Below are 27,933 nucleotides of genomic sequence, written 5' to 3' on the forward strand. Positions count from 1 at the left end.
CTTGAATTGGGCAGCCAGTTTTGAAACTCCTAGTTGTATTTTCTGCCACAAACAGATAACTTTAACTTCCAGTGCAAATAGCATGTGAGTGGTGGTGATTCCAGAAATAACATGGCCAGGATATTCTGATCCCATACCTTATTGGCACTGCAACTTCCATGATAATTCTGAATCCAATGCCAATTTTGAAATGTCTAGCCTTACCGCCCCAGTGCCCCTAAAGAAGATACAAGACAACCCACCGTATACCTGCTAAACTAGTTATGGCCAAAACAGTTCAAGGTCAGACCTAATTAACCTAAAAAAAAAACACCACCAGGCCAAATATGATAAAGCAGGTGAACAAGGATCCTGCCCAAGTCCCCATCCATTATAAGGCCCCCAAGTTCCTGCTTGGCCTTTAATATCTTGGCTAATCCCAAGGTATTGAAAGTGGATGGGTGGGTCAGAATAATTACCCTTGAGCTTCACTGATGTCTGCCATAGTTTTTAACCATAGCATCCCAGGCAAAATAAAATGAGGGTAGGTTTCACAACATATGTTCACATTGATAAAATTACACAAATGGTCCATTGACCTTATTAATTTACCTTATTAATTATTCATTAATTGGTTGATTGATTGTTTGCACTTATTAATAGCCACTCCTGGCCAGCTGGCTCAAGGCAATTTTCAGAAACAAAGAACTCCCTATCCCATCTAACCCATCCCATCCCACATGTCTCCCCTTCAGTCTTCAATGGGCCTAGAAAAATGGGCATGGGGTTTGGAACCTTATCCATTTACCTTATCCCTGGAGCAAGAATTTTGGTGCATGGACCTTGGATTCAGACATGGTGAGATAGAGGATCTTAGACAAGGATCCTATATATATTAAAAACCTGTTATATACTCTGCTCTGCTTACAATCATACTGGCTTGTATCCTACAAACTTTCCCGTCTGGCTAGTAAAACCATCCAAAAACTATGCTATGTGATTTGTGATGTGTGTTTATCATTAGGATTGCACTGAGAAGAGTATGTGAGTGAGATCAAGCAGTCAAACTGATGGAGCCCATCTGTAGGAAGACTTTTACATGCTATCTCAAACATAAAGATGGTAAAGCTCTTGAAAAATCCACAGAAGAAATACTGGGAACATGGATGGATTTTTGTGCACAGTCCATTACCACTTTTAGACCGTTTATGCACTGGGAACTTCACTGCCCCAGCTCCCATGCAGGAGCACAAATAGGGGGCAGATGAGGTGCACCAGGCCAAATACTCCCCCATGTGGTTGCAGGAAGAGGTGGGGCAACCTGCCACAACTAAGACTCCAGCCTGCAACCTCCAGTGCATAAACGGTCTTAGGGAACACCAGTGACCACTGAACTTTACTATCATAAAGGTTGGTATTTTAAAAAGAAGCACTACTTCTTTCAGTGAAAACATCATAAGTTAAATGTCTGGCTGAGGAAAGGGTTGCATAGGACGCTTACCTGTGCTGTGAATTGGAGGATCACCCCTACAGTTGCATAATCCAGGAAATATTTTTCATCAGAAAGTCGTTACATTCCATAGATAGAAATAACTTCTCTTGGGACCTCTGTTATAAAACTCTTCTGGGAACATCCTAAAAAAAAAAAAAAAACAGTGCAGAAGAGATATAAAACTTCCTTTCCATGAAGCAGAAATTCACTATGAATCCAAAGCACAAAATATTATAGATGTGGATGGACAAGAAATCTTCTGCCAGCTTTCGGGAATATCTTTGTGAAAAGAAATCAAATGAGAAAGACTGAAAGAGCCTCCCTGAAAGGTAACAATCTTCCCTTTTCCATTGTCATCCATCTTCTTTAAAAAGTTCACAGCCTACTATATAAAGTCCACTTTATAAATTAGGCTTCTCTAAAAAGTCTACCATATGCCTTATTGAATGTACTTATAATCATGCATGGCATCAATAGGAAGATATGGAATATGTTAGCAAAATGTTGCAAACGAGCTATGCAAAAGAAATAGGCTTACAGTCTATGGCTTGTACTATCTGAAGGAGATTGCATGCCTGCCCTTAGCATCATGGACAGAATCCTGCCCAATTTTTCTTCTGACTACACTCCATGACCCATGTGGCCTTTGTCCAAGCAGGTTCTATGATACACAGTGCAGTGTTTTTCGGTGATCAAAAAAGATATCTGCTCCCCTTTTAACAAGTAGAAATGCTTCCTAGGTCCAGCCAACATTTTCTTTCTCAGTATTTTGTTTCCTCACAATGCAAACCACTGTTATTATATGTTTCCACAAAAACATTATTTCATTTTCTGTAACAATGCCCATGGTTCTCCATGGCTTTTCTGCTAAAGTGGTATGAAGAATTATGTTTGGCCACATGGGGTAACCTCACTTCTGTGTGTCCCTCACAGCATTATTTGGACTGAAATATAATATTTGAATGTATGCATACAAACAGTATAGATAGGAATCCCTATGTGTTCCCTCATTCCCTTTCATGCTGATATACCCTTACAAATGTCTACTGGTTATTTTAGAATTCCCACTGTACATTAGCGAACAATTCTCCACTCCCCGCAGAAATAAATTCTGTTTTCACAAAATGCTTTTGATCAATCTGTCATTTAATCTCCAGTAATTCGTCTTCAAAGACAAGGGAGTGAAGACTGTATCAAGGTAGATATTTGAAAGTGTTGTATTCAACCCCCAATAATAATTTTCTAAGAAATATTAGAAGTGAAGGTAATCACTTTGGATCTTGGATGGACATCAGAGACCTTTATTGCTTCAACAATACGTACTAGTTAATCCGTGAATGAGCCCATTGCATTTTGAACCTATAAACGAGTAGGTTTAAAGGAGTAGATTCAAATGATGGTCATGATGAACTGACCATCATGGTCAGCTCATAGTCTGACAAAGGGTGCTTGCACTCGAAAGCTCACGCCTTGAATAAATCTTTGTTGGTCTTAAAGGTGGTACTGGACTCTGACTATATACGAGTAAAATGTCTGCTTTCCAGGTAGCCTTATTCATCTCTATAACCTTGAACCTTGGGATCAAACAAAACTGCAGTATCTTGTCAGAGGGTTAGATGCAGATAAAAGAAATAAAAGAAGCACTTTCTTTGCCTATCAGAGCTCCAAACCATTCTTTAGCCTTATTATGGAGTTCTGTTCAGTAAGCATCAAAACCTTTGAAGAGGAGAACTGGGTCAAACTGGAAGGAAGGAAGGAAGGAAGGAAGGAAGGAAGGAAGGAAGGAAGGAAGGAAGGAAGGAAGGAAGGTTGGGATTAAATCAAGCAAAATAATTAACAAAATCTGAAATAACCTCTCAATTTTCCTCAACAGTAATCAAGGAAAAGTCCATGCAAGGAAATGCCTAATTCAAGCACTGTTACAACTTTCCTTCTTCTGGGTTTCTCTGACACCAGGGAGCAAAATGTATTATACTTCATTCTGTTATTAGTGGTTTACCTGGCAGCTCTGATTGCAAACTGTCTCATCATTTCAGCTGTGTCCTTGGACCAGCAGCTCCATACCCCCATGTACTTTTTCTTGGTGAATTTATCAGTTCTTGATCTGGGATCCATATCTGTCACCATCCCAAATGCCATGATTAATTGCCTCTTGAACACCTGGGAGATTTCATATTCTGGATGTGTCGCACAAGTCTATTCCTTGATCTTTTTCTTGACAACAGACTTTTTCCTCCTCACTGGTATGGCCTATGACAGATATGTCGCCATCTGTGACCCACTACACTATGAGACAGTCATGGCTAGAACAGTCTGCATCAAGATGGTGGCCAGCATGTGGGTTGTTGGTCTTCTTTACTCAGGCTTACACGCCGGCAGCACCTTTGCCATCACCTTCTGCTCCAATGTCATCAACCAGTTCTTCTGTGAGATCCCACAGCTACTGAAAATATCTTGTGACCATTTATACCTCATTGAATTTGGAGTTGTTGTTTTCAGTGCATGTTTATTCTTCTCTTTCTTTGCTTTCATAATTGTTTCATATGTGCACATTTTCAAGTCAGTGCTCAGAATCCCCACCACTCAGGGAAGGAACAAAGCTTTCTCCACATGTGTCCCCCACCTTATTGTGGTCTCCTTGTTTGTCAGCACTGCAGGCTTTGCCTACCTGAAGCCGAACTCACAATCCCCTTCAGATATGGATCTAATGTTTGCTATACTGTATTCCGTGGTCCCTCCACTGATGAACCCAGTTATCTATACTATGCGGAACAGGGACATCAGAGTCTCACTATGGAAAATGTTTCAAAGTGGCATTTTTTCAGTAAGAAATACTAGGTTTCCCCTTATTGGGCTTATTCCGAGGTGTAATTTGTTAAAGGAAAATTAATTTTCATAACCAAAATGTTAGAAAGACGAAGCGAATAGTTATCAAGGAGGCTCTACAGAAAACCCATTGGCTCTGCAGCAGAACAGGTGAGGAAGACGTTGCTTCTGAGATGCACAAGTGAGGACTGTGGATGACAGACAATAAGAACTTGTTGCAGGTACTATGAAAAGCATGTGAGGCCACCTTCCTCACTCCTCTTCCATGGCAGAGCTTAGGAGGTCTTCTGTTCTCCTGTAGATACTCATTGATGTTCGGGGCCTTCCCCTGGTAAGCCAAAGAGATGATGTTTCTGACTACTGGAACAATACAGTAAGGGACAGGGCTTTGGTCTGTGGGCAAATGAAGCAGGGCTCCCTGAGTTCAACAAGGGCTTTTCTTCTCTGTTGGCTTCCTCTGGTAAGTGGGCACCCAGTCTTCAGACAAAAAGGCGCATTATGCTCACTTCTTCTTCTCTGAGCCACTCAATTAACTACTTTTAAACCTAACACTCAGGGTTATTTTCAAGCAGGTAGCCATGTTGGTCTGAAGTAGTACAACAAAATCAGAGTCCAGTAGCAACTTTAAGACCAGCAAAGACTTATTCAAGGTGTGAGTTTTTGAGTGCAAGCACTCTTCCTCAGACTATGAACTAGTGGTTCATAGTCTGAGGAAGAGTGCTTGCACCTTAAAGCTTACACCTTGAATAAATCTTTGTTGGTCTTAAAGGTGCTACTGGACTCAGGGTTATTGTGAGAATAAAATGTGTTATGAGCTTTTTTTGTTCCCATTAAGGAGAAACCTGGGATATAAATGGAGAGGGCCAGTGTAGTGTGGTTAGAGTGTTAGGCTCGGTGCTGAGATGCCCATGTCTGAATCTTGGTTCTGCCATGAATCTTGCTGGGACCAGTCAAACACATTCAGCCAAACCTACCATACAGAGTTATGAGAATGAACTGGAGGAGCGGAGGAGTTTGCAAGCCACTCTGAATCCCATGTATGAGAGAATAGTGGGGCATATATGAAGTGAATGTCGTGTGCAGAATAGGCCCTGGTTCTTCTACTAAACCTGTTTTTCAGTGGCAAGAACGCTCTCTGAAGTGATTTGGGGAACTACTGCGCTGATTTTGGAACAGCGGCACATGGACATACATACACAGAGAGAGAGTCAGACAGACAGACAGTGTCTATTCAGCCAGGAACGTCACACCTTACGGACCTTATGGTTATAGGACAGGAATTGAACTTATTTAAATTCTTCATCAGACCTCTTCCCCACTCTTTGTTGCCATTGTTCAAAGCCCTCTTCATGTATTACCCTTAAGCACATTTTCCTCCTTCATGTACATCGCTTTGTAAAAGTAACCAATGTGCATTCACTCCAATAAAAGTAGGCTGAATTTGCTGTTTCAATAACATTTTGGCTATCTGTGTACAATGTGACACAGGAATTACACAGCTGATGGAGAAAAAAATCAGAGGACATTGAGGGGGAAACTAGTTTAACAGATTTCCGTGGAAATAAAGTAATTTTTGCCATGATCTGGATAGTCCAGGTTACCCAGTCTCATCAGATTATGAAAGCTAAGTAGGGTTGGCCCTGGTCATAATTTGTATGGGGAACCCCATGGAACCCCAAAGTTGCAATGCAGAAGCAGGAAATGACAAGACACCTCGGAGTGTCTTTTGCCTTGAAAACCTCATATGTTTGCCATAAGTCAGGTATGTCTTGATGAAAAAAAAGGGAATTAAAAAATCCCAAATGTACATATATTGATTTGGTTTTTATAATGCCCTCCAAGACCAGCTCAGGGTGATGTACAATGATAAAACAATAATGCAAATTAAGGTTTAATACAATCTTTAAAAATATCATCTCAGTGCAATCTCTTTCTGATGTAGTCCATTTATTGTTCTATGGTTGAAAGCAGGGTATAAAAACTAACTCTTCTTCTTCTTCTTCTTCTTCTTCTTCTTCTTCTTCTTCTTCTTCGTCTTCTTCGTCTTCTTCGTCTTCTTCGTCTTCTTCGTCTTCGTCTTCTTCGTCTTCTTCTTCTCCTCCTCCTTCTTCTTCTTCTGTGGGGGTGTCTTCCCTTGAGGGGCGCTTTTGATGTTATTAAATATAAAAAAATTGAAAATCTTGAAAATTTGAATTGAAATATGTTTATGTCACATAATGCGTGCACTCCAATTCTGTTCACCGCTTTTGGGTACAAGGAAGTTTTTGTCAATCAGGTAATCATACAGACTATGAGCTTTACAGATGATACTATGTTCTTGGTTGAAAAGATGACCTATAATTAACTTTTATTTTCACCACCAATTCACTGCAGTTTGTAAACAGTCATGACTTATCTTGGGATTACTGTCACTGAAAACCGTCCCCAAGAATTTGAGTTGAACAGACACGTATAAAAACTCTTTCCCATAAGAATCACATTTACCAAGAACTCATAGAGCTCCTTCTTGCACAGGGTGTTGATAGGCAAGAATACATCAGCACTTCCTCACTATTTTCTTAAAAAGAAGTCAAACAAGAATGAATAAAAGTCTCACATTGAATGGTAAAGTCCATTCATCTCTCTCTCTCTCTCTTGCTTATCTCTTGATCAATCCGCATTCTTCATGGTTATACAACAAGATTGTTCTCTGAATATTCAACAATATATAAGACAAAATATAATGTCCGAGTACTACTTTAAGTTTTTAACCCATAGAGTGATCAAGATTGGAATTAGCTACCAAAGGATGTAGTGATGACCACAGGAATAAAACCCTGCCAGGGAATGTAGAGGTGGACACAGGAATAAACAATAGTAAATGCAGATTTGATAGATTCATGGAGGCTAGGTCTATCAGTGGCTACTAGCCATAGTGACTGAGGGAAACCTGTTCAGAGGCACTAAGCTTCTGAGTCTGAGAGCCAGAAGTTAACATCAGGGAAAGGTGTTGACATCTATGCCTTGTTGCTGGCCCTCAAGAGGAACCGTTTCATCGCTGTATGAGACATTATGCTGAACTAAATGGACCACTGGTCTGATCCAGAAGGGCTCCTTTTATATTCTTATGTTCATCCTATATTCACACAGTTCTGAGACAATCACAGTAAGCTATTATATGGGGATATGAAACTAGTAATGTCATAAATATCTTTTTGGATTATATCCAAATGACTTCAGACATGTATTTTTACATGATATCTCAAATGTAAAATGGTACTTTTCTCAAAAAGTCCCCAGAAGAAATACCGGGTGAAGTGGAGGGATTTTTGTGTACAGTCCATTACCACTTTTAGGGAATATCAGTGACCATTGGTCTTTTCAATCATAAATGTTGCTATTCTACAAAGAAGCACTACTTCTTTCAGCGAAAGCATCATAAGTTAAATGTCTGGCTGTGGAAAGGGTGTGGTATGATGCTTCCCTGTGCTGGGAATTGGAAGATCACCCCTACATATCTAGGAAATATTTTTCATCAGAAAGTCATCGCAGTCTACAGATAGCAATAGCTTCTCTTAGGACCTCTGCTATTAAACTCTTCTGGGATACGTGGTGAACATCCTCAGAAAACAGTGCAGAAGATGCATAAAACGTCTTTCTGCCAAACATACATTCACTATGAATTCAGGGAGCAAAACATTTCCCAAGATGTGAATGGACAGGAAATAGTCTGTCAGCTTTTAAGAATATCTGTGTGAAAAGAAGAAATCAAATGAGAAAGGCCGAAAGTGCTTTCCTGAGAGCTGCAAAAGCACATTGGAGTAGCATTATCCAAAGTGTACAGAATGACAGCCCCAATCTGATCAATCTACTTTTTAAAAAGTCATTACCTGACCATCATGAAGCTGGCAAATAAGGGCCCTGCCCAGTGTCTATCCAAAGAACGCCCCCAAATTCCTGCTTGGCCACAAATGATGACTGTGATATCAAGAGTGGATGAGTGGGTCAACATCATGTGGCAAAGGAGGTTGAGAGGGGACATGATAGCCCTCTAAGTATTTGAAAGGTCACTTGGAGGAGGGCAGGATGCTGTTCCCATTGGCTGCAGAGGAGAGGACACACAGTAATGGGTTTAAACTACAAGTACAACAATATAGGCTAGATATCAGGGGAAAAACCTTTCACAGTCAGAGTAGTTCAGCAGTGGAATAGGCTGCCTAAGGAGGTGGTGAGCTCCCCCTCACTGGCAGTCTTCAAGCAAAGGTTGGATACACACTTTTCTTGGATGCTTTAGGATGCTTAGGGCTGATCCTGCATTGAGCAGGGGGGTTGGACTAGATGGCCTGAATGGCCCCTTCCAACTCTATGATTCTATGATTCTAATCAAGACTAATTAACCCCTTCCTTCTGCCTTCCAATTGAATGTCTGTTTCTGTGTGGTTCTGGAAAGATGTACGGTGTGATGCTTACCAGTGCTGTGAATTGGAGGATCAATCCTACAGTTACGTAATCCAGAGAATATTTTTCATCAGAAAATAATTGCAGTCTACAATTAGAAACAACTTCTCTTGAGACCTCTGTTATTAAATACTTATGGGATATGTGGTGAACATCCTCAAAAACAGTGCAGAAGATATATAAAACTTCTTTCCCACAAAGCATAAATTCGCTATGTATTCAAAGCGCAAATTATTGCAGAAGATATGGCTGGACAGGAATTCATCTCTCAGCTTTTGCGAATATCTTTGTGAAAAGAAGAAATCAAATGAGAGATACTGAAATTGCCTTCCAGAAAGGTGAAAACCTTCCCTTATCCATTGTCATCAATAATCCATCTTCTTTAAAAAGTTCATAGCCTATTATATAAAGTCTACATTTCTCTAAAAAGTCTACCATAAGGCTAATTTCTAAGGTAATCATGATGAAAATAATGCTAAGAAACAATGGGAAGGCATGGGATATGCTAGCTAAATGTTGAAGGCTAACTATGAAGGTTTTTAAGTAGGCAGGTTAAGAACATGATTTAATAGAATTAATTAATATATATTTATTGAAATATCTGGAAACTGTTGATCAGCGTAAAAGTTAATTGTATATGTCTCATTGTTACTCACCATGAGCCAATTGGGAAGGAGGGGCTATAGAAATAAAATTATTATAATAATTATTATATTATTATAAATACTTTAACTTCATATGACATGGGCATATGTTCTACTGTTTGGACTCTCTGACTGTTTGGATTTCATGCCTGCCTTCATCATGAGGTAATCACCGGACAGAATCCTGCCCACTTCTTCTGCTTCCAGCAATCCATGAACTGTGTGGTATTTTCCTTAGCGGATCCCATGATATGTAGCATGGTGTTTTTTCATGATCTAAAACAGGCGTAGTCAACCGTAGTCAATCTGGAGGACCACAGGTTGACTACCCCTGATCTAAAAGACCTCTGCTCTCTTTTTTACAATTGGAAAAGTTGACTACATTCAACCAACAATTTATCTCTTAGTATTTTGTTTCCTCAATATAGAAACCATTGCTATCATATATTTCCATTGAAACTTTATTTTTCTGTTTTTACAAAGTTTCTTCCTTAAAAGGATCAATGGCTCATTTAATTTTCATCACCTCACCATCAAAGACAAAGGAGTGAAGAAGACTGTAGAGGCTGGCAAGTGCTGTATTCAAATCCCGATACTAATTTTTCAAGCGAGAAGTGAAGGTAACCTCTTTTGATCTTGGATGGACATTAGAGACATTTATTTCTTGAATAATTACTAGTTAATCAGTCAATCAGTCCATTGCATTTTGAACCTATATACGAGTAGCATGTCTGGTTTCCAGGTAGCCTCATTGATCTCAATCTGCGTTAACCTTTGAAACAAACAAAACTGCAGTATCTTGTCATTGGGTTAGATCCAGACAACAAAGGAGAAAGAAGCACTTTATTTGCCTATCAGGACTCCAAACCATTCTTCAGGATTTTTACGGAGTCTTATTCTATAAACAAAAAATACTTTAGTGGGGTCAGAGTGAGTGTGTGTGTGTGTGTGAGAGAGAGAGAGAGAGAGAGAGAGAGAGAGAGAGGCCAGATCCAACCCTGTGAGAAAATTCTCTTCATTAATAGATTCTGAATCAAGCTTTCATTTTTCCTCAACAGCAATCCAGGAAAGGTCCATGTAAGGAGATGCCTAATTCAAGCACTGTTACAACTTTCCTTCTTCTGGGTTTCTCTGACGCCTGGGAGCAAAACGTATTGTACTTCATTCTGTTATTTGTGGTTTACCTGGCAGCTCTGACTGCAAACTGTCTCATCATTTCAGCTGTCTCTATGGACAAGCAGCTCCATACTCCCATGTACTTTTTCTTGGTGAATTTATCAATCATTGATCTGGGATCCATATCTGTCACCATCCCAAATGCCATGATTAATTGCCTCTTGAACACCTGGGAGATTTCATATTCTGGATGTGTAGCACAAGTGTATTTCTTGGTCTTTTTCTTGACATCAGACTTGTTTCTCCTCACTGGTATGGCCTATGACAGATATGTCGCCATCTGTGACCCACTACACTATGAGACGGTCATGGATAGAAAAGTCTGCATCAAGATGGTGGCCAGCATGTGGGTTGTTGGTCTTCTTTACTCAGGCTTACACGCCGGCAGCACCTTTGCCATCACCTTCTGCTCCAACGTCATCAACCAGTTCTTCTGTGAGATCCCACAGCTACTGAAAATTTCTTGTGACAATATGTACCTCATTGAATTTGGAGTTGTTATTTTCAGTGCAACTTTATTCTTCCCTTTTTTTGGTTTCATACTTGTTTCATACGTGTACATTTTGAAGTCAGTGCTCAGAATTCCCACCTCCCAGGGAAGGAACAAAGCATTCTCAACCTGTGTACCTCACCTTATTGTGGTCTCCTTGTTTGTCAGCATGGGTTCCTGTTCCTACCTGAAGCCCAATTCACAAACCCCTTCAGATCTTAATCTGGTGGTTGCTATACTATACTGTGTGGTCCCTCCACTGATGAACCCAGTTGTCTATACCATGAGGAACAGGGATATCAAAGTTGCACTGTGGAAAATATTTCAATGTGGCATCTTTTCAGTAAGGAAAACTAGGTTTCCCCTAAGAATCTGATTCCCAGGTGTAATTTGTTAAAGGAAAAAAGAGTCTTCATAACCGAAAGCATACGGAGAGGAAAGGAGTAGATATCTGGCAGGTTCTACAGATGGACAGAGGCCCTACTAGGCAGCAGCTGTGCGGAAGACAGTGCTGCTGAGATGCACCAGTGAGGACTGCAGATGACAGGCAAGATAAACTTGTTGTACATGGTGTAAAAGGGACATGAGGCCATCTTCCTCACTCCTGTTCTGTGGCATAGCCTAGCAGGTCTTCTGTTATAGAGGCTAATTGATGTCCACTTCATTCCTTTCGCAGGCAAAGAGTGCATCTTTCTGACTGCCTCAAGAATGTAGAGGAAGACGAAAAAGAATTGGTTCTTAAATGCTGCTTTTCTCTACCTGAAGGACTCTCAAAGCAGCTTACAATTGCCTTCCCTTTTCTCTCCTCACATCGGACACCCTGTGAGGTGGGTGAGGCTGAGAAAGCCCTGATATTACTGCTCACTCAGAACGGCTTTATCAATGCTATGGTGAACCCATGGTCACCCACCAGCTCACTGCATGGGCGGGGGGGGGACTTTTGTATGGAATTCTTACTGTGACTAGTACATTTGCAATCCCTTTCTGCTCCATTGTAATGAATCAATTCTTTTGTGAAATTCCTCTTCTGCTCAGTGTCTCCTGTTCTAATTTTTATCTCATTGAAACTGCCATTCTTATTGTACTTTTCTGTATCAGTATATGTTCTTTAGGTTTCATAGTTGCCTCTAATGTCCATATTTTTTGAACAATACTCGGAATTACTTCTGTGGAGGGCAAGAGAAAAGCTTTCTCAACATGCATCCCTCACTTGATAGTTATTTCTCTATTCCTCACTGTTGGTATAATTGCCAGTCTGAAGCCAGCTTCCAGCTCTCCCTCTAACTGGGATCTTGTTCTTTCTTGAACGTATACTGTGGTGCCACCAACTCTGAATCCAATAATCTATACAATCAGAAACCAGATCAAAGCAGAAATTTCTGAAGTTTGGGGGGGGGGCAGTTCATGTCAACAGAAAAATGGCAGCCTTAACATGTAGTTTTACTGTTCATGAATTTCGGAATGTTCTTTAGCGAGGAAACTTTCAAACAAAGCAAAGGATGATAAAACTTGAATTGCTGGGTTAGCGAATAAAACTGATTAAAATAGTTTATTCAATGTCTTTTTTGTTTGAGTTTGGAATTGGACTAACTCAAGACCGATAGAGTTGGATAGATACATGCTAAATAGATAGTTAAATAGATAGGTAGACAGATAGATGTACCCTGCCTTATACAGCCTGGTCTAGCCTGATCACATGATATAGGAGGATAAGAAGGATCAGATCTAGTTATTATTTGGAAGGGAGGCCCTCAAGGAAGTCTCAGTTTGTGATACACAGGCAGGTATTAGCAAACCACTGATGAACATCCCTTGTGTGTTTTAAAGTCTACATGTTTCCTCTTCATGCTTATTATAATACTGATAGTAATTGATTAAGATTGCCAAGCCTGTGAAAGCAGCCATTGTGGAATGGGGGTACACTTAGGTGCAGGGAGGAATGCTGGAAATGTTGTCTCCTGGAGGAGGTAACACTGTGGTTTTTGAACAAAACTCTATGTAAAATCAGCTTCTCACATTGAGTTTCCCTCTCAAACTAGAAGATTACCCTCCAATATCACTTCCAGGTCCTGTAGGCACGTCAAATTGAATTCCAACATTCCTCCATTTGGGGGAGACAATACCCCTGCACACACTGGCCAGCTAGGTGGTGGTGGAGGGACAGGGACTGAAAGTGGCAGACTCCCAGATGATGGTGCTATCTCAATTGCAATTAATTCCCATGAAGTTCTAAAAGGTGGTGGCCGGGAGCATTTGAACACTCTGACAGCTCCCACTTAACATGCAAAAGGCCCACTAAAATCCCCATCAAAAACCCGAATAATCTTATCAAACTCTTCAAAAATCAAGGAACAAACAGAAAAATACTCCTAAAAGAAATCAAAGAAAATGACCTCTGTTTATGGAGTACACACACAGCAAGGAAAGGAGAGAAAAATGGATGAGTGAGATAGAGAAGGAGCAGAGGAGCAGAGAGCAAAAAGAAAGAAAGAAAGAAAGAAAGAAAGAAAGAAAGAAAGAAAGAAAGAAAGAAAGAAAGAAAGAAAGAAAGAAAGAAAGAAAGATAGATAAAGGAGATAAAGGAAAATTATAGTTAAGAAAAGAAAGAGGAAAGGAAACTCAAACACAGAAAAGAAAACAAGGATAACAAAGCAACAAAGAGAAGATAAAGCTGAAGACTGACAAAAGAACAAAGCAGCAGGCCCAGGCAAATAAACTCCACAGGCCCTCCTAACTCACCATTACAGAAAATCCTCAACCCTTGAGAGTGTGGCTGCAGGAGTGGATCCCCCAGGGACCACTGGTCATCACCACCCACCTGGCCATTGTGGAGTAGCCACAGGATGGAGCGCCCCACAGCTGCAGACGTGACTGAAAAGACCTGTGAAAGCAACGAACGAGCGAGGCTTCACTGGCTAAAGTCCCTCCACAGAAGTGATTTAAAGTAAAACAAAGCTCCCTAAGTTCCCAAGTACAACACAGCCCCCTGTTTGGCACTGCCCGTAATTTGGACCACAAATCGCGCCCATGGGGGGGGATTTTTTTTCTACTTGAGGAGCGTGTAAACAATTAATCGCCAGCTTCTACGCCAGCAAAAAGGTCTTTCCGATGCTACGATTGAATGCATATTCGTTGCAATGGGTATGTTTAGTTATTTTAAAAAGACAGTTCTTTGAGGGAAAGGGGCTTTTCAGGAGCATGAGCACAACAGCCCATTGGCTGTTCCGTTTGATTGACGGCCAGGGGTGGGAAGAAGCACTGAAAAAAATTGCTTCCTTTGTTGTGATTCCAGCGAGACCGGAAACCTGTGGGGAATGAATGAAACGCTACTGGGACTTCTATATGCCACTAAAAATAAAGGTATGCGGAATGACGGATTTCCACTATTTAATATAGCGTTTCTGCATTCTGTGAACCTTTGGCAACATTGGTCCTTGTGCGGAATGGCCCCAAATTCCTGCTTGGCCCGACTGGCTAATCCTGTGATATCGAGAGTGGACAAGTGGGTCAGCATCATGTGGCAATCAAGACTAATTAACCCCTTCCTTCTGCCTTCCAATTGAATGTCGGTTTCTGTGTAGTTCTGGAAAGTTGTAGGGTGTGATGCTTACCAGTGCTGTGAATTGGAAGATCACTCCAATAGTTACGTAATCCAGAGAATATTTTTCATCAGAAAATAATTGCTGTCAACAATCTGAAAGAACTTCTCTTGAGACCTCTATCATTACACACTTCAGGGATATGTGGTGAACATCCTCAAAAACAGTGCAGAAGATATATAAAACATCTTTCCCAGAAAGCTTAAATTGAATATGAACTCAAAGTACACATTGTTGCAGAAGATATGGAATGACAGGAATTCATCTGTCAGCTTTTGGGAATATCTTTGTGAAAAGAAGGAGTCAAATGAGAACTACTGAAAGTGCTTTCCAGAAAGGTAAAAATCTTCCCTAATACATTGTCACCAAAAATCCACCATCTTTAAAAAGTTCAAAGCCTACTATATAAGGTCTACTTATTTCTCTAAAAAGTCTACCGTGAAGCTAATTTCTATTGTAATCATGACGAAAATCATGCATGAAAAGGTTTGGAAGGCGTGGGATGTGCTAGCTAAATGTTGAAAGCTAACTATGAAGGCTTTTAAGTAGGCAGGTTAAGAATATCATTTAATAGAATTCATTAATGTATATTTGTTGAAATATCTGGAAACTGTTGATCAATGTAAAAGGTAATGGTATATGTCTCATTGTAACCAACTCTGAGCTTACTGGGAAGGATGGGCTATACAATGTAATTATGACAATAATTATATTATTAATACTTTAATTTTGGTATGAAATAGGCATAGATTTGGACTTTCTGAGGGAGACTTCATGCCTGCTTGCAAGTGCTGTATTCAGACTCCGAAACCGATTTTTCATGCGAGAAGTATTATAAGGGAAGGTAACTACTTTTGATCTTGGATGGACATTAGAGACATTTATTGCTTGAATAATGTATGCCAATAAAGGTTTTCTCAGTCTTGCTTGAATAATAAGTATGAGTTAATCAGTAAATGGGTCCATTGCATTTGGAACCTATATACGAGTAGCATGTCTGGTTTCCAGGTAGCCTCATTGATCTCAATCTGCCTTAACCTTTGAAACAAACAAAACTGCAGTATCAAACATGAAAGAAGCATTTTTTTTTTGGCCTATCAGGACTCTAAACCATTATTTAGTCTTTTTATGTTGTCCTCTATAAACTCTATAAATGGACTCCGGGGAATGGTGGAGGACAGGAAGGCCTGGAGGATCATTGTCCATGGGGTCGCGATGGGTCGGACACGACTTCGCACATAACAACAACAAACTCTATAAACAAAAAATTAAAGAGAACAGGGTCAAAGTGAGCCCCCCCCCTTGAGAGAAAGAGAGAGAGAGAGAGAGCAGATCCAACCCTGTGAGAAAATTCAATTCATTAATAGATTCTGAATCAAGCTTTCTTTTTTCTTCCACAGCAATCCAGGTGAAGTCCATGCAAGGAAATGCCTAATTCAAGCACTGTAACAACTTTCCTTCTTCTGGGTTTCTCTGACACCTGGGAGCAAAATGTATTGTACTTCGTTCTTTTATTAGTTATTTACTTGGCAGCTCTGATTGCAAACTTCCTCATCATTTTAGTTGTATCCTTGGACCAGCAGCTCCATACTCCCATGTACTTTTTCTTGGTGAATTTATCTGTCCTTGATCTGGGATCCATATCTGTCACCATCCCAAATGCCATGATTAATTCCCTCTTGAACACCTGGGAGATTTCACATTTTGGATGTGTCGCACAAGTCTATTCCTTGATCTTTTTATTGGCATCGGACTATTTCCTCCTCACTGGTATGGCCTATGACAGATATGTTGCCATCTGTGACCCACTACACTATGAGACAGTCATGGATAGAAAAGTCTGCATCAAGATGGCAACCAGTGCATGGGTTGCTGGTCTTCTTTACTCAGGCTTACACACCGGCAGCACCTTTGCCATCACCTTCTGCTCCAACGTCATCAACCAGTTCTTCTGTGAGATCCCACAGCTACTGAAAATATCTTGTGACAATTTGTACCTAATTGAAGTTGGAGTTCTTGTTTTCAGTGCATTTATAGTCTTCTCGTGCTTTAGCTTCATAATTGTTTCATATGTGCACATTTTCAAGTCTGTGCTCAGAATCCCCACCACCCAGGGCAGGAACAAAGCATTCTCCACATGTGTCCCCCACCTTATTGTGGTCTCCTTGTTTGTCAGCATTGCAAGCTTTACCTACCTGAAGCCCAACTCACGATCCCCTTCAGATCTGGATCTGGTATTTGCTATACTGTATTCCGTGGTTCCTCCACTGATGAACCCAGTTATCTATACAATGAGGAACAGGGACATCAGAGTTGCACTATGGAAAATGTTTCAATGTGGCATTTTTTCAAGAAGAAAAACTAGGTTTCCCCTTATCAATCTGATTACCCGATGTGATTTGTTAAAGGAAAAAGTGTTCTGTGGCATAGCCTAGCAGGTCTTCAGTCCTGTTATAGAGGCTCACTGATGCTCAGTCCCTTTCTCTGGCCAGCGAAGAGAATCTCTTTCACACTGCTTGGAGAATGTAGCAGAAGGAGAAAATGAGTTTGCTGTTATATGTCACTTTTCTCTACCAGAAGGAATCTCAAAGCAGCTTCCAATTGTCTTCCCTCTCCTCTCCCCACAACAGATACCCTGTGATGCAGGTGAGATTGAGAGAGCCCTGATATTACTACTTGGTCAGAACAGCTTTACCAGTGCTGTGGCAAGCCCAAGGTCACCCAGCTGGCTGCATGTGGGAAGTGCTGAATCAAGCTCAAATCACCAGATTCGTAGTCTGTGGTTCTAACCACTATACCAAGCTGGCTTCATCTAGCAGGCTAGTGAAGCATGGCCCCTCCTGAGGCCAATAAGGGCTTTTTTTCTCGGTTGTCTTCCTCTGGAAGCCAGGCACTTTATTTTTTAACAGTCATTTAGACCAATACAAATTGTAATAAGCATAAATAATGTAAATGGTTGCTAAAATATGTGAACAATAAAATAAAATGAATAAAACAAAGAGCATAAAATCTGTTTCCAAATATTATCCTCTGAGGATACACATAGTTTAATAGCAGTTGAGGCCAAACATGCTTATCTGGGGTCAGGGTTGGTGTTGACCCAATGTTGTGTTTTGTGGGTGGCATGGGCAGAAAGGTGGCCTCTCAGGTACATTGGACCCAAACCATGTAAGGCCTTAAATGTAATTACCAGAACCTTAAACTTGATTTGGTTCTCGACTGGTAACCATGCAGATGTTGGACCATAGGCCAGATGTGGGGCCTCCAAGGTATTCCTGTGAGAATCCAGGCTGCTGCATTCTGGACCAGTTCTAGTTTCCAGATCAAGGATAAAGGTAGGTAAACATAGAGCGAGTTGCAGAACTCCAGTCTAGAGGTGACCGTCTCATGGATCATTATGGCTAGGTGATCCAGGGCCAAGTAGGATGTAATAGTTTGGCTTGGTACAGGCGGATGAATGCCAGCCATGTTAATTTTGTGACCTATGCCTCCAAAGAAAGGGAGGCATATTTAATGCCCACATTTCTGGTGGTGTGAGTCACTGACAGTTGCACTCCTTATGGGGTAGTCACATTTCTTCACTCATCTCTACATCCATGAGCAACTCACTGTATCCCCACTAAACTATTTATTGCCTCGTGGCCAGGGCCCTTTCTGCACATGTTGGGTAATGTACCTTCAAAGTATTTTCAGCTGCAGAAGCACATTGAAGTAGCATTATCCAGAGTGTACAGAATGGGCCCAAATCTAATCAATCTACATTTTAAAAAGTCATTCCCACCAGCCTGACCATCATGAAGTTGGCAAATAAGGGCCCTGCCCAAGTGTCAATCCATAGAAGGCCCCCATATTTCTGCTTGGCCTCAAATGATGACTAGCTAATCCTGTGATATCAAGAATCATAGAATCATAGAGTTGGAAGGGGCCATTCAGGCCATCTAGTCCAACCCCCTGCTCAATGCAGGATTAGCCCTAAGCATCCTAAAGCATCCAAGAAAAGTGTGTATCCAACCTTTGCTTGAAGACTGCCCATGAGGGGGAGCTCACCACCTCCTTAGGCAGCCTATTCCACTGCTGAAATACTCTGACTGTGAAAAATTTTTCCCTGATATCTAGCCTATATCGTTGTACTTGTAGTTTAAACCCATTACTGTGTGTCCTCTCCTCTGCAGCCAACAGAAACAGCATCCTGCCCTCCTCCAAGTGACAATCTTTCAAATGCTTAAAGAGGGCTATCATGTCCCCTCTCAACCTCCTTTTCTCCAGGCTGAACATTCCCAAGTCCCTCAACCTATCTTCATAGGGCTTGGTCCCTTGGCCCCAGATCATCTTCGTCACTCTCCTCTGTACCCTTTCAATTTTATCTAAGTCCTTCTTGAAGTGAGACCTCCAGAACTGCACACAGTACTCCAGGTGTGGTCTGACCAGTGCCGTATACAATGGGACTATGGCATCTTGTGATTTTGATGTGATGTCCCTGTTGATACAGCCCAAAATAGCATTCAACTTTTTTACTGCTGCATCACACTGCCTGCTCATGTTTAGTTTACAATCCAGAGTGGGTCAACATCACGTGGCAATCAAAAATATTTAACCCCTTCCACCTGCCTTCCGACTGAATGTGTGTTTCATCATCATCCCGCCAGGCTGACCTTGAGATTCATTGATTCCTGCCACCTTAGCTTCCTCTGCAAATCATATGGGGGGTTTTGGAGATAAAGAAGGTATTCCAATTCCCTTCATTTTTCACACAAAAGTTAAATGTGTGGTTCTGGAAAGTTGTAGGGTGTGATGCCTACCTGTGCTATGAATTGGAGGATCACTCCTACAGTTACATAATGCAGAGAATATTTTTCATCAGAAAGTCCTTGCAGTCTGCAAATAGAAATAACTTCTCTTGAGACCTCTGTTATTAAACACTTCTGGGATATGTGATGAACATCCTCAAAAACAGTGCAGAAGAGGTATAAATCTTCTTACCCACAAAGCATAAATTCGCCATGAATTCAAAGTGCAAATTATTGCAGAAGATCTGGATGGACAGAAATAATCTTTCAACTTTTGGGAATATCTTTGTGAAAAGAAGACATCAAATGAGAAAGTGCCTTCTTGAAAGGTAAAAATCTTCCCCTTTCCATTGCCATCAAACAGCTATCGTCTTTAAAAAGTTCATAGCCTACTATGTAAATTCTACTTTATAAATTAGGCTTATTGTAGACTTTCTCTAAAAACGTTTTACTGTAAGCCTAATTTATAAAGTACTAGCACTCATTACTAAAATCATACATGGAAACAATTGGAAGATGCTGACTCTGCTAGCTAAATGTTAAAAACTACCTCTGAAGGGGAATGAAATAGACTTACAGTCTACAGTTTGGGCTATCTGAAGGAGGTTTCATGGCTGCCTTTAGCATCTTGTAGTCACTTGACAGAATCCTCCCCAGTTTTTTCTGCTTACTACAGCCCAGGAGCCATGTGGAATTTCTCCAAGCAGGTCCCATTGTACCCAGCATAGTTTCTTGGGGTGGTCAGAAAAGAACTCTGCCTTCTTCTTCACAGGTAGAAAAGCTGTTAGGATCCAACCAACATTTTATTCTTTCTGTATTTTATGTCCCCATTATGCAAAACAATATGTTACCACGTATTCCCACAGCTTTTCTGCTAACATTGTATGAATAATTAATTTCGGCAACCTGGGGTAACCTCACTTGTGTACATCCCTCTGAGTGGTGGATACATTATATAGACTGAATATCCATATGTATCCCTATATCTTCCCTCAATCTTTTTCATTCTGGCATATCTTTACAACTGCCTACCCAGTTATTTTGGAATTCCCACTGTGGTTTTAGATACGGCTGCATGCAGATCTTGGATTGTAATAAAGAAATTGATTGATTGGGAATTCCCACTGCAAACTATCTCTGCCCCACCCAACCCCCACAGTAATGACATCTGTTTTCACAAGGCATTTTTGATCTATCAGTCATTTCATCTTCAGCAACTTACTTTCACATCCAAGGGAGTGAAGACTGGGACGAGGTAGATATTTGTGTTATATTCAAACCCCAAGGCGATTTTTCAAGGAATAAATATTATAAGTGACAGATGGACATTGGAAATATTTATTACTTGAACAACATATATTAGTTAATCAGTGAGTGACTTCATTGAATTTCAAACCTACGACTGAATAGCATACCTGGTTTACAGATAGGCCCATTGATCTGAATCTGCTTTATGGAATGAGTCCATTGCATTTTGAACCTATATATGAGTAGCATGCCAGATTCCCAGGTAGCCTCATTGATCTTAATCTGCCTTAACCATTGAAACAAACACAACTGCAATATCAAACATGAAAGAAGCACTTTCTTTACCTATCAGGAATCTAAACCATTCTTTAATCTATTTATGCTGTCAAAGTGAGCTCTCCGCCCCAAGAGAGAGAGAGAGAGAGAGAGAGAGAGAGATCCAACCCTGTGAGAAAATACAATTCATTAATAGATTCTGAATCAATCTTTCATTTTTCCTCCACAGCAATCCAGGAAAAGTCCATGCAAGGAAATGCCTAATTCAAGCACTATTACAACTTTCTTTCTTCTGGGTTTCTCTGACACCTGGGAACAAAACGTATTGTACTTCGTTCTTTTATTAGTTATTTACTTGGCAGCTCTGATTGCAAACTTTCTCATCATTTCAGCTGTGTCCCTGGATCAGCAGCTCCATACTCCCATGTACTTTTTCTTGGTGAATTTATCAGTCCTTGATCTGGGATCCATATCTGTCACCATCCCAAATGCCATGGTTAATTGCCTCTTGAACACCTGGGAGATTTCATATTCTGGATGTGTCGCACAAGTCTATTCCTTGGCCTTTTTCTTGACAACAGACTATTTCCTCCTCACTGGTATGGCCTATGACAGATATGTCGCCATCTGTGACCCACTACACTATGAGACAGTCATGGATAGAACAGTCTGCATCAAGATGGTGGCCTGCACATGGGTTGTTGGTCTTCTTTACTCAGGCTTACACACCAGTAGCACTTTTGCCATCACCTTCTGCTCCAACGTCATTAACCAGTTTTTCTGTGAGATCCCACAGCTACTGAAAGTGTCTTGTGACAATTTGTATCTCATTGAAGTTGGAGTTCTTGTCTTCAGTGCATTTATAGTCTTCTCGTGCTTTGGCTTCATAATTGTTTCATATGTGCACATTTTCAAGTCTGTGCTCAGAATCCCCACCACCCAGGGCAGGAGCAAAGCTTTCTCCACATGTGTCCCCCACCTTATTGTGGTCTCCTTGTTTGTCAGCATTGCAAGCTTTACCTACCTGAAGCCCAACTCACGATCCCCTTCAGATCTGGATCTGGCGTTTGCTATACTGTATTCTGTGGTGCCTCCACTGATGAACCCAGTCATCTATACCATGAGGAACAGGGACATCAGAGTCGCACTATGGAAAATGTTTCAATGTGGCCTTTTTTCAGGAAGAAAAACTAGGTTTCCCCTTATCGATTTGCTTCCATGATGTAATTTGTTAAAGGAAAAACAGTTTTCATAACCAAAAGCTTACAGAGAGGAAAGGAATAGATATCTGGTAGGTTCTACAGATGGACATAAGCCCTACTAGGCAGCAAGAGTGCGGAAAACGGTGCTTCTGAGATGCACCAGTGAGGACTGCAGATGACAGACAAGATAAACTTGTATATAGTGTGAAAGGGACATGAGTCCATCTTACTCGCTTCTATTCTGTGGCATAGCCTAGCAGGTCTTCGGTCCTGTTATAGAGTCTCACTGATGCTCAGTCCCTTCCTCTGTCCAGTGAAGAGAGTCTCTTTCAGACTGCTTGGAGAATGCAGCAGAAGGAAAAAAAGAGTTTGCTGTTATATGTCGCTTTTCTCTACCCAGTCGCCTTCCCTTTCCTCTCTCTACAACAGACACCCTGTGAGGTGGCTGAGGCTGAGAGAGCCCTGATATTCCTGCTCGGTCAGAACAGCTATACCCGTGCTGTGGCAAGCCCAAGGTCACCCGGCTGGCTGCATGTGGGGGAGTGGTGAATCAAGCTCATGCTTCTAACCACTATACCAAGCTGGCTTCATCTAGCAGGCTAGAGAAGCATGGCTCCCTGAGGCCAATAAGGGCTTTTTTTCTCGGTTGTCTTCCTTTATTTTTAACAGTCCTTTAGACCAATACAAATTGTAATATGCATAAATAATGTAAATAGTTGCTTAGATATGTGAACAATAAAATAAAATAAATAAAACAAAGAACATAAAATCCCTGTTTGCAATTATTATCCTCTGAGGTTTAATGGCAGGACCTATAGCAGGTCCTGGGCAGAGGGGGAGGCCATCTGTAGAGTTCTTCCACTGTAGAGTTCTTCCACTTGCACCCATTGTATTCCTGAATGCAGTATGCATATAATATTGAAGCAAATACATACTTTGCAGCATTGTATTGTGAAGTTTACGCACAGTAATTGCTTTGTGCTTGCAACTCATTGCTCCCTTCCTCTGGCAGGCCAAAGAGAGTTTATTTCAGGCCGTGGGTGAATGATGGGAGGGACAGGGCTTCAGCAAGAGGGCAAGCAAAGCAGGGTTCCCTGAGGCTGACAAGGGCTTTTCTTCTCAGTTCTCATTCTCCGGAAGGCAGGCATTCAGCACTAAGGCAAAAAGTCAAGTTATGTTCACTTCACTCCCTCTGATCCACCCAACTCACCACTTTTAAGCCTACTGCATAGTGTTGGTGCAAGGATAAAATAGAGAAGGGGAGAAGTTGACAAGGAGAGAAAAATTGGATGAGTGAGATAGAGAAGGACCAGAGAGCAAGCAAGCAAGCAAGCAAGCAAGCAAGCAAGCAAGCAAGCAAGCAAGCAAGCAAGCAAGCAAGCAAGCAAGCAAGAAAGAAAGAAAGAAAGAAAGAAAGAAAGAAAGAAAGAAAGAAAGAAAGAAAGAAAGAAAGAAAGAAAGAAAGAAAGAAAGAAAGAAAGAAAGAAAGAAAGAAAGAAAGAAAGAGGAGAAACTGAGAAGAAAAATTATAGATAAGAAAAGAAAGAGGAAAAGAAACGCTGAACACAGAAAAGAAAACAAGGATAACAAAGCAACAAAGAGAAGATAAAGCTGAAGACTGACAGAAGAACAAAGCAGCAGGCCCAGGCAAATAAACTCCACAGGCCCTCCTAACTCACCACTACAAAAATTCCTCAACCCTTGAGAGTCTGGCTGCAGGAGTGGATCCCCCAGGGACCACTGGTCATTGCTACCCACCCACTCACCTGGCCACAGGACCGAGACCCTCACAGATGCAGATGTGGCTGAAAATCGCTGCCTACCAATTTGTGGGAACGCCCGCAGGGTAAGACCCCACATGGCCAAGCGTCGCCACCTACCAGCCATCCACAGGTCATCACCATCTTCCAGCTACTCGACAATCGAGAGAGCGGGCACAGGGTGTGGCCGAGGAAACACACTGCCCTGGGCCATCCAGGGACAGCCACCATGCCCAACCATCACTGCCTAATCCCATGCCTCCAAGAATATTGTGGTAGACCCCGCTGCCCATGGTCATGCCGGGCGTCTGGACTCTGGTGCTCAGACATCAGCCCATCCAGGCCCCACAGGGCAAGTGTTACTGCTGCACGTCAAAGAGGAACATGGAGGGAGATATTGCTGGGGAGGTGCATGGGACTGTGGGGAGGAAATGGGGGGAGGGCACACCAGAGAACTGGTCTAATCTTGGGAAGGGCCTTGCCTCAAAGGAAGGGGAATTTTGACAGGGGCGGGGGGGAACCTCTCTTCAAGGGGGGTATTTTGGCAGGAAGAACCACAAGGACAACTCCAAATTCCTGCTTGGCCTGACTGGCTAATCCTGTGATATCGAGAGTGGACGAGTGGGTCAGCATCATGTGGCCATCAAGACTAATTAACCCCTTCCTTCTGCCTTCCAATTGAATGTCGGTTTCTGTGTGGTTCTGGACAGTTGTAGGGTGTGATGCTTACCAGTGCTGTGAATTGGAAGATCACTCCAATAGTTACGTAATCCAGAGAATATTTTTCATCAGAAAATAATTGCAGTCTACAATTAGAAACAACTTCTCTTGAGACCTCTGTTATTAAATACTTCTGGGATATGTGGTGAACATCCTCAAAAACAGTGCAGAAGATATATAAAACATCTTTCCCAGAAAGCTTAAATTGAATATGAACTCAAAGTACACATTGTTGCAGAAGATATGGAATGACAGGAATTCATCTGTCAGCGTTTGGGAATATCTTTGTGAAAAGAAGGAATCAAATGAGAACTACTGAAAGTGCTTTCCAGAAAGGTAAAAATCTTCCCTTATACATTGTCACCAAAAATCCACCATCTTTAAAAAGTTCACAGCCTACTATACAAGGTCTACTTTTCTCCAAAAAGTCTACCATAAGGCTAATATCTAAAGTAATCATGACGAAAATGCATGGAAACGATTGGAATATGCTAGCTAAATGTTGAAATTTAACTATGAAGGTTTTTAAGTAAGGCAGAATAAGAATATGATTTCATAGAATTCATTAATGTATATTTGTTGAAATATCTGGAAACTGTTGATCAATGTAAAAAGTAATCGTATATGTCTCATTGTAACCAACCATGAGTTTACAGGTAAGGATGGGCTATAAAATGTAATTATTATAATAATTATATTATTAATACCTTAATTTTGGCATGAAATAGGCATACATTCTACTGTTTGGACTTTCTGAGGGAGACTTCATGCTTGCTTGCAAGTGCTGTATTCAGATCCGATACTTATTTTTTCATGCGAGAAGTATTATAAGGGAAGGCAACTACTTTAAATCTTGGATGGACATTAGAGACATTTATTGCTTGAGTAATGTATGCCAATAAAGGTTTTCTCAGTCTTGCTTGAATAATAAGTCTGAGTTAATCAGTGAATGAGTCCATTGCATTTTGAACCTATATACAAGTAACATGCCAGGTTTCCAGGTAGCCTCATTGATCTCAATCTGCCTTAACCTTTGAAACAAACAAAACTGCAGTATCAAACATGAAAGAAACACTTTCTTCTCCTATCAGGACTCCAAACCATTCTTTAGTCTTTTTATGTTGTCCTACTCCATAAACAAAAAAATAAAGAGAACAGGGTCAAAGTGAGTCCCCCCTGAGAGAGAGAGAGAGAGAGAGAGAGAGAGAGAGAGAGAGAGAGAGAGAGGCCTGATCCAGCCCTATGAGAAAATTCAATTCATTAATAGATTTTGAATCAATTGTTCATTATTCCTCAACAGCAATCCAGGAAAGTTCCATGCAAGGAAATGCCTAATTCAAGCACTGTTACAACTTTCCTTCTTCTGGGTTTCTCTGACACCAGGGAGCAAAATGTATTGTGCTTCATTCTGTTATTAGTTATTTACTTGGCAGCTCTGACTGCAAACTTCCTCATCATTTCAGCTGTGTCCTTGGACCAGCAGCTCCATACCCCCATGTACTTTTTGTTGGTGAATTTATCAGTTCTTGATCTGGGATCCATATCTGTCACCATCCCAAATGCCATGGTTAACTGCCTCTTGAACACCTGGGAGATTTCATATTCTGGATGTGTCGCACAAGTCTATTCCTTGGCCTTTTTCTTGACAACAGACTATTTCCTCCTCACTGGTATGGCCTATGACAGATATGTCGCCATCTGTGACCCACTACACTATGAGACAGTCATGGATAGAAAAGCCTGCATCAAGATGGTGGCCAGCATGTGGGTTGCTGGTCTTCTTTACTCAGGCTTACACGCCGGCAGCACCTTTGCCATCACCTTCTGCTCCAACGTCATCAACCAGTTCTTCTGTGAGGTTCCCCAGCTACTGAAAATATCTTGTGACAATTTATACCTCATTGAATTTGGAGTTGTTGTTTTCGGTGCTTTATTAATCTTCTCTTTCTTTGCTTTCATAATTGTTTCATATGTGCATATTTTCAAGGCAGTGCTCAGAATCCCTACCAACCAGGGCAGGAACAAAGCTTTCTCCACATGTGTCCCCCACCTTATTGTGGTCTCCTTGTTTGTCAGCACTGGATGCTTTGCCTACCTGAATACCAACTCACGGTCCCCTTCAGATCTGGATCTGGCGTTTGCTATACTGTATTCTGTGGTCCCTCCACTGATGAACCCAGTTATCTATACAATGAGAAACAGGGACATCAGAGTTGCGCTATGGAAAATGTTTCAATGTGGCGTTTTTTCAGGAAGAAAAACTAGGGGCCATTCCGCATGACTTCAATGTAGCCAAAGTCTTACCTTTGTAAACACTATTAATTTAACGTTCCGAATGACGTCACAAACAATCCGCAAGACTCCCACCAAACACCAGCAACAATAGGAATTTTATAGCATTTAGGGGGTGCAGAAAAGTGGATTCCCCCTGAAAAAACTGCTAGACTTCTGAGCACAAGCCGCAACACATCAGCGAAATACATGTGCGTTCTCAAAACAGCAGTAGAAAAAATGTCCCTCCCTAGATCTCGCCCCTGAGCTTCCAGAAACACCCCCCACCCTTAAACTGGAGAAAGCAATGAATAAGCCAGGCTTCTTCGGCTGAAGTCCCTCTACAGAAGTGTTTAATAGTGAAACAAAGCTCCCTTCTGCAATTGTCTTTAAAGTTTCCAAGCACAATACAGGCCCCCGTCTGACACTGCCTGTAATTTCAGCCAGAAATTGCACCCATGGGGGGGGGGGATTTTTTTTTTTAATTGAAGAGCGTGTAAACAATAAGTGCCAGCTCCTACACCAGCAAAAGAGGTCCTTCTGAGACATTGAATGAACAAATTTTCGTTGCTACTGGTGTTTTGGGATTTTTAAAAATCAGTTTTTGAAGGGAAAAGGGCTTTCCGGGAGGATGAACACAACAGTTCATTGGCTGTTCTGTTTGATTGACAGCCAGGGGCGGGAAGAAGCACAGAAAATTATTGCCTCCTTTGTTGCGATTCCAGCGAGACCAGAAACCTGTGGGGAATGAATACTGCAAACATTTAGCACAGGGGTAGTCAAACTGCAGCCCTCTAGATGTCCACGGACTACAATTCTCACGTGCCCCTGCCAGCGAATGCTGGGAATGTGGGAATTGTAGTCCATGGACATCTGGAGGGCCGCAGTTTGACTACCCCTGATTTAGCATATTGCAAACATTTAGCAACATTGGTCATTGTGCGGAATGGCCTTTGGTTTCCCCTTATCGATCTGATTCCCCGATGGAATTTGTTAAAGGAAAAAAGAGGTTTCATAACCAAAAGC

At 41.3% G+C, this 27,933-nt stretch overlaps 5 protein-coding genes across 5 annotated transcripts; all 5 read left to right on the forward strand.

The window, feature by feature from the left end:
• The first annotated feature begins 3,371 nt into the window (after positions 1-3,371).
• LOC143825233 (olfactory receptor 14A16-like) lies at positions 3,372-4,361 on the forward strand. The gene has a single exon (XM_077313258.1). It carries the CDS (start codon positions 3,372-3,374, stop codon positions 4,359-4,361), a length of 990 nt encoding a protein of 329 aa, XP_077169373.1.
• Positions 4,362-10,463: 6,102 nt separating this feature from the next.
• Positions 10,464-11,420, forward strand: LOC143825234 (olfactory receptor 14C36-like). Its single transcript, XM_077313259.1, has one exon. The coding sequence runs from the start codon at positions 10,464-10,466 to the stop codon at positions 11,418-11,420; it is 957 nt and encodes a 318-aa protein (XP_077169374.1).
• Positions 11,421-16,070: 4,650 nt separating this feature from the next.
• Positions 16,071-17,078, forward strand: LOC143825235 (olfactory receptor 14A16-like). The gene has a single exon (XM_077313260.1). The coding sequence runs from the start codon at positions 16,071-16,073 to the stop codon at positions 17,076-17,078; it is 1,008 nt and encodes a 335-aa protein (XP_077169375.1).
• A 4,132-nt stretch (positions 17,079-21,210) lies between these two features.
• On the forward strand, positions 21,211-22,176 carry LOC143825237 (olfactory receptor 14C36-like). Its single transcript, XM_077313261.1, has one exon. The coding sequence runs from the start codon at positions 21,211-21,213 to the stop codon at positions 22,174-22,176; it is 966 nt and encodes a 321-aa protein (XP_077169376.1).
• Positions 22,177-25,963: 3,787 nt separating this feature from the next.
• Positions 25,964-26,917, forward strand: LOC143825238 (olfactory receptor 14A16-like). The gene has a single exon (XM_077313262.1). The coding sequence runs from the start codon at positions 25,964-25,966 to the stop codon at positions 26,915-26,917; it is 954 nt and encodes a 317-aa protein (XP_077169377.1).
• Positions 26,918-27,933: the final 1,016 nt, after the last annotated feature.

Source organism: Paroedura picta, chromosome 16, assembly GCF_049243985.1.
Source record: "Paroedura picta isolate Pp20150507F chromosome 16, Ppicta_v3.0, whole genome shotgun sequence".
In the NCBI taxonomy this organism is placed as follows: Eukaryota; Metazoa; Chordata; class Lepidosauria; order Squamata; family Gekkonidae; genus Paroedura; species Paroedura picta.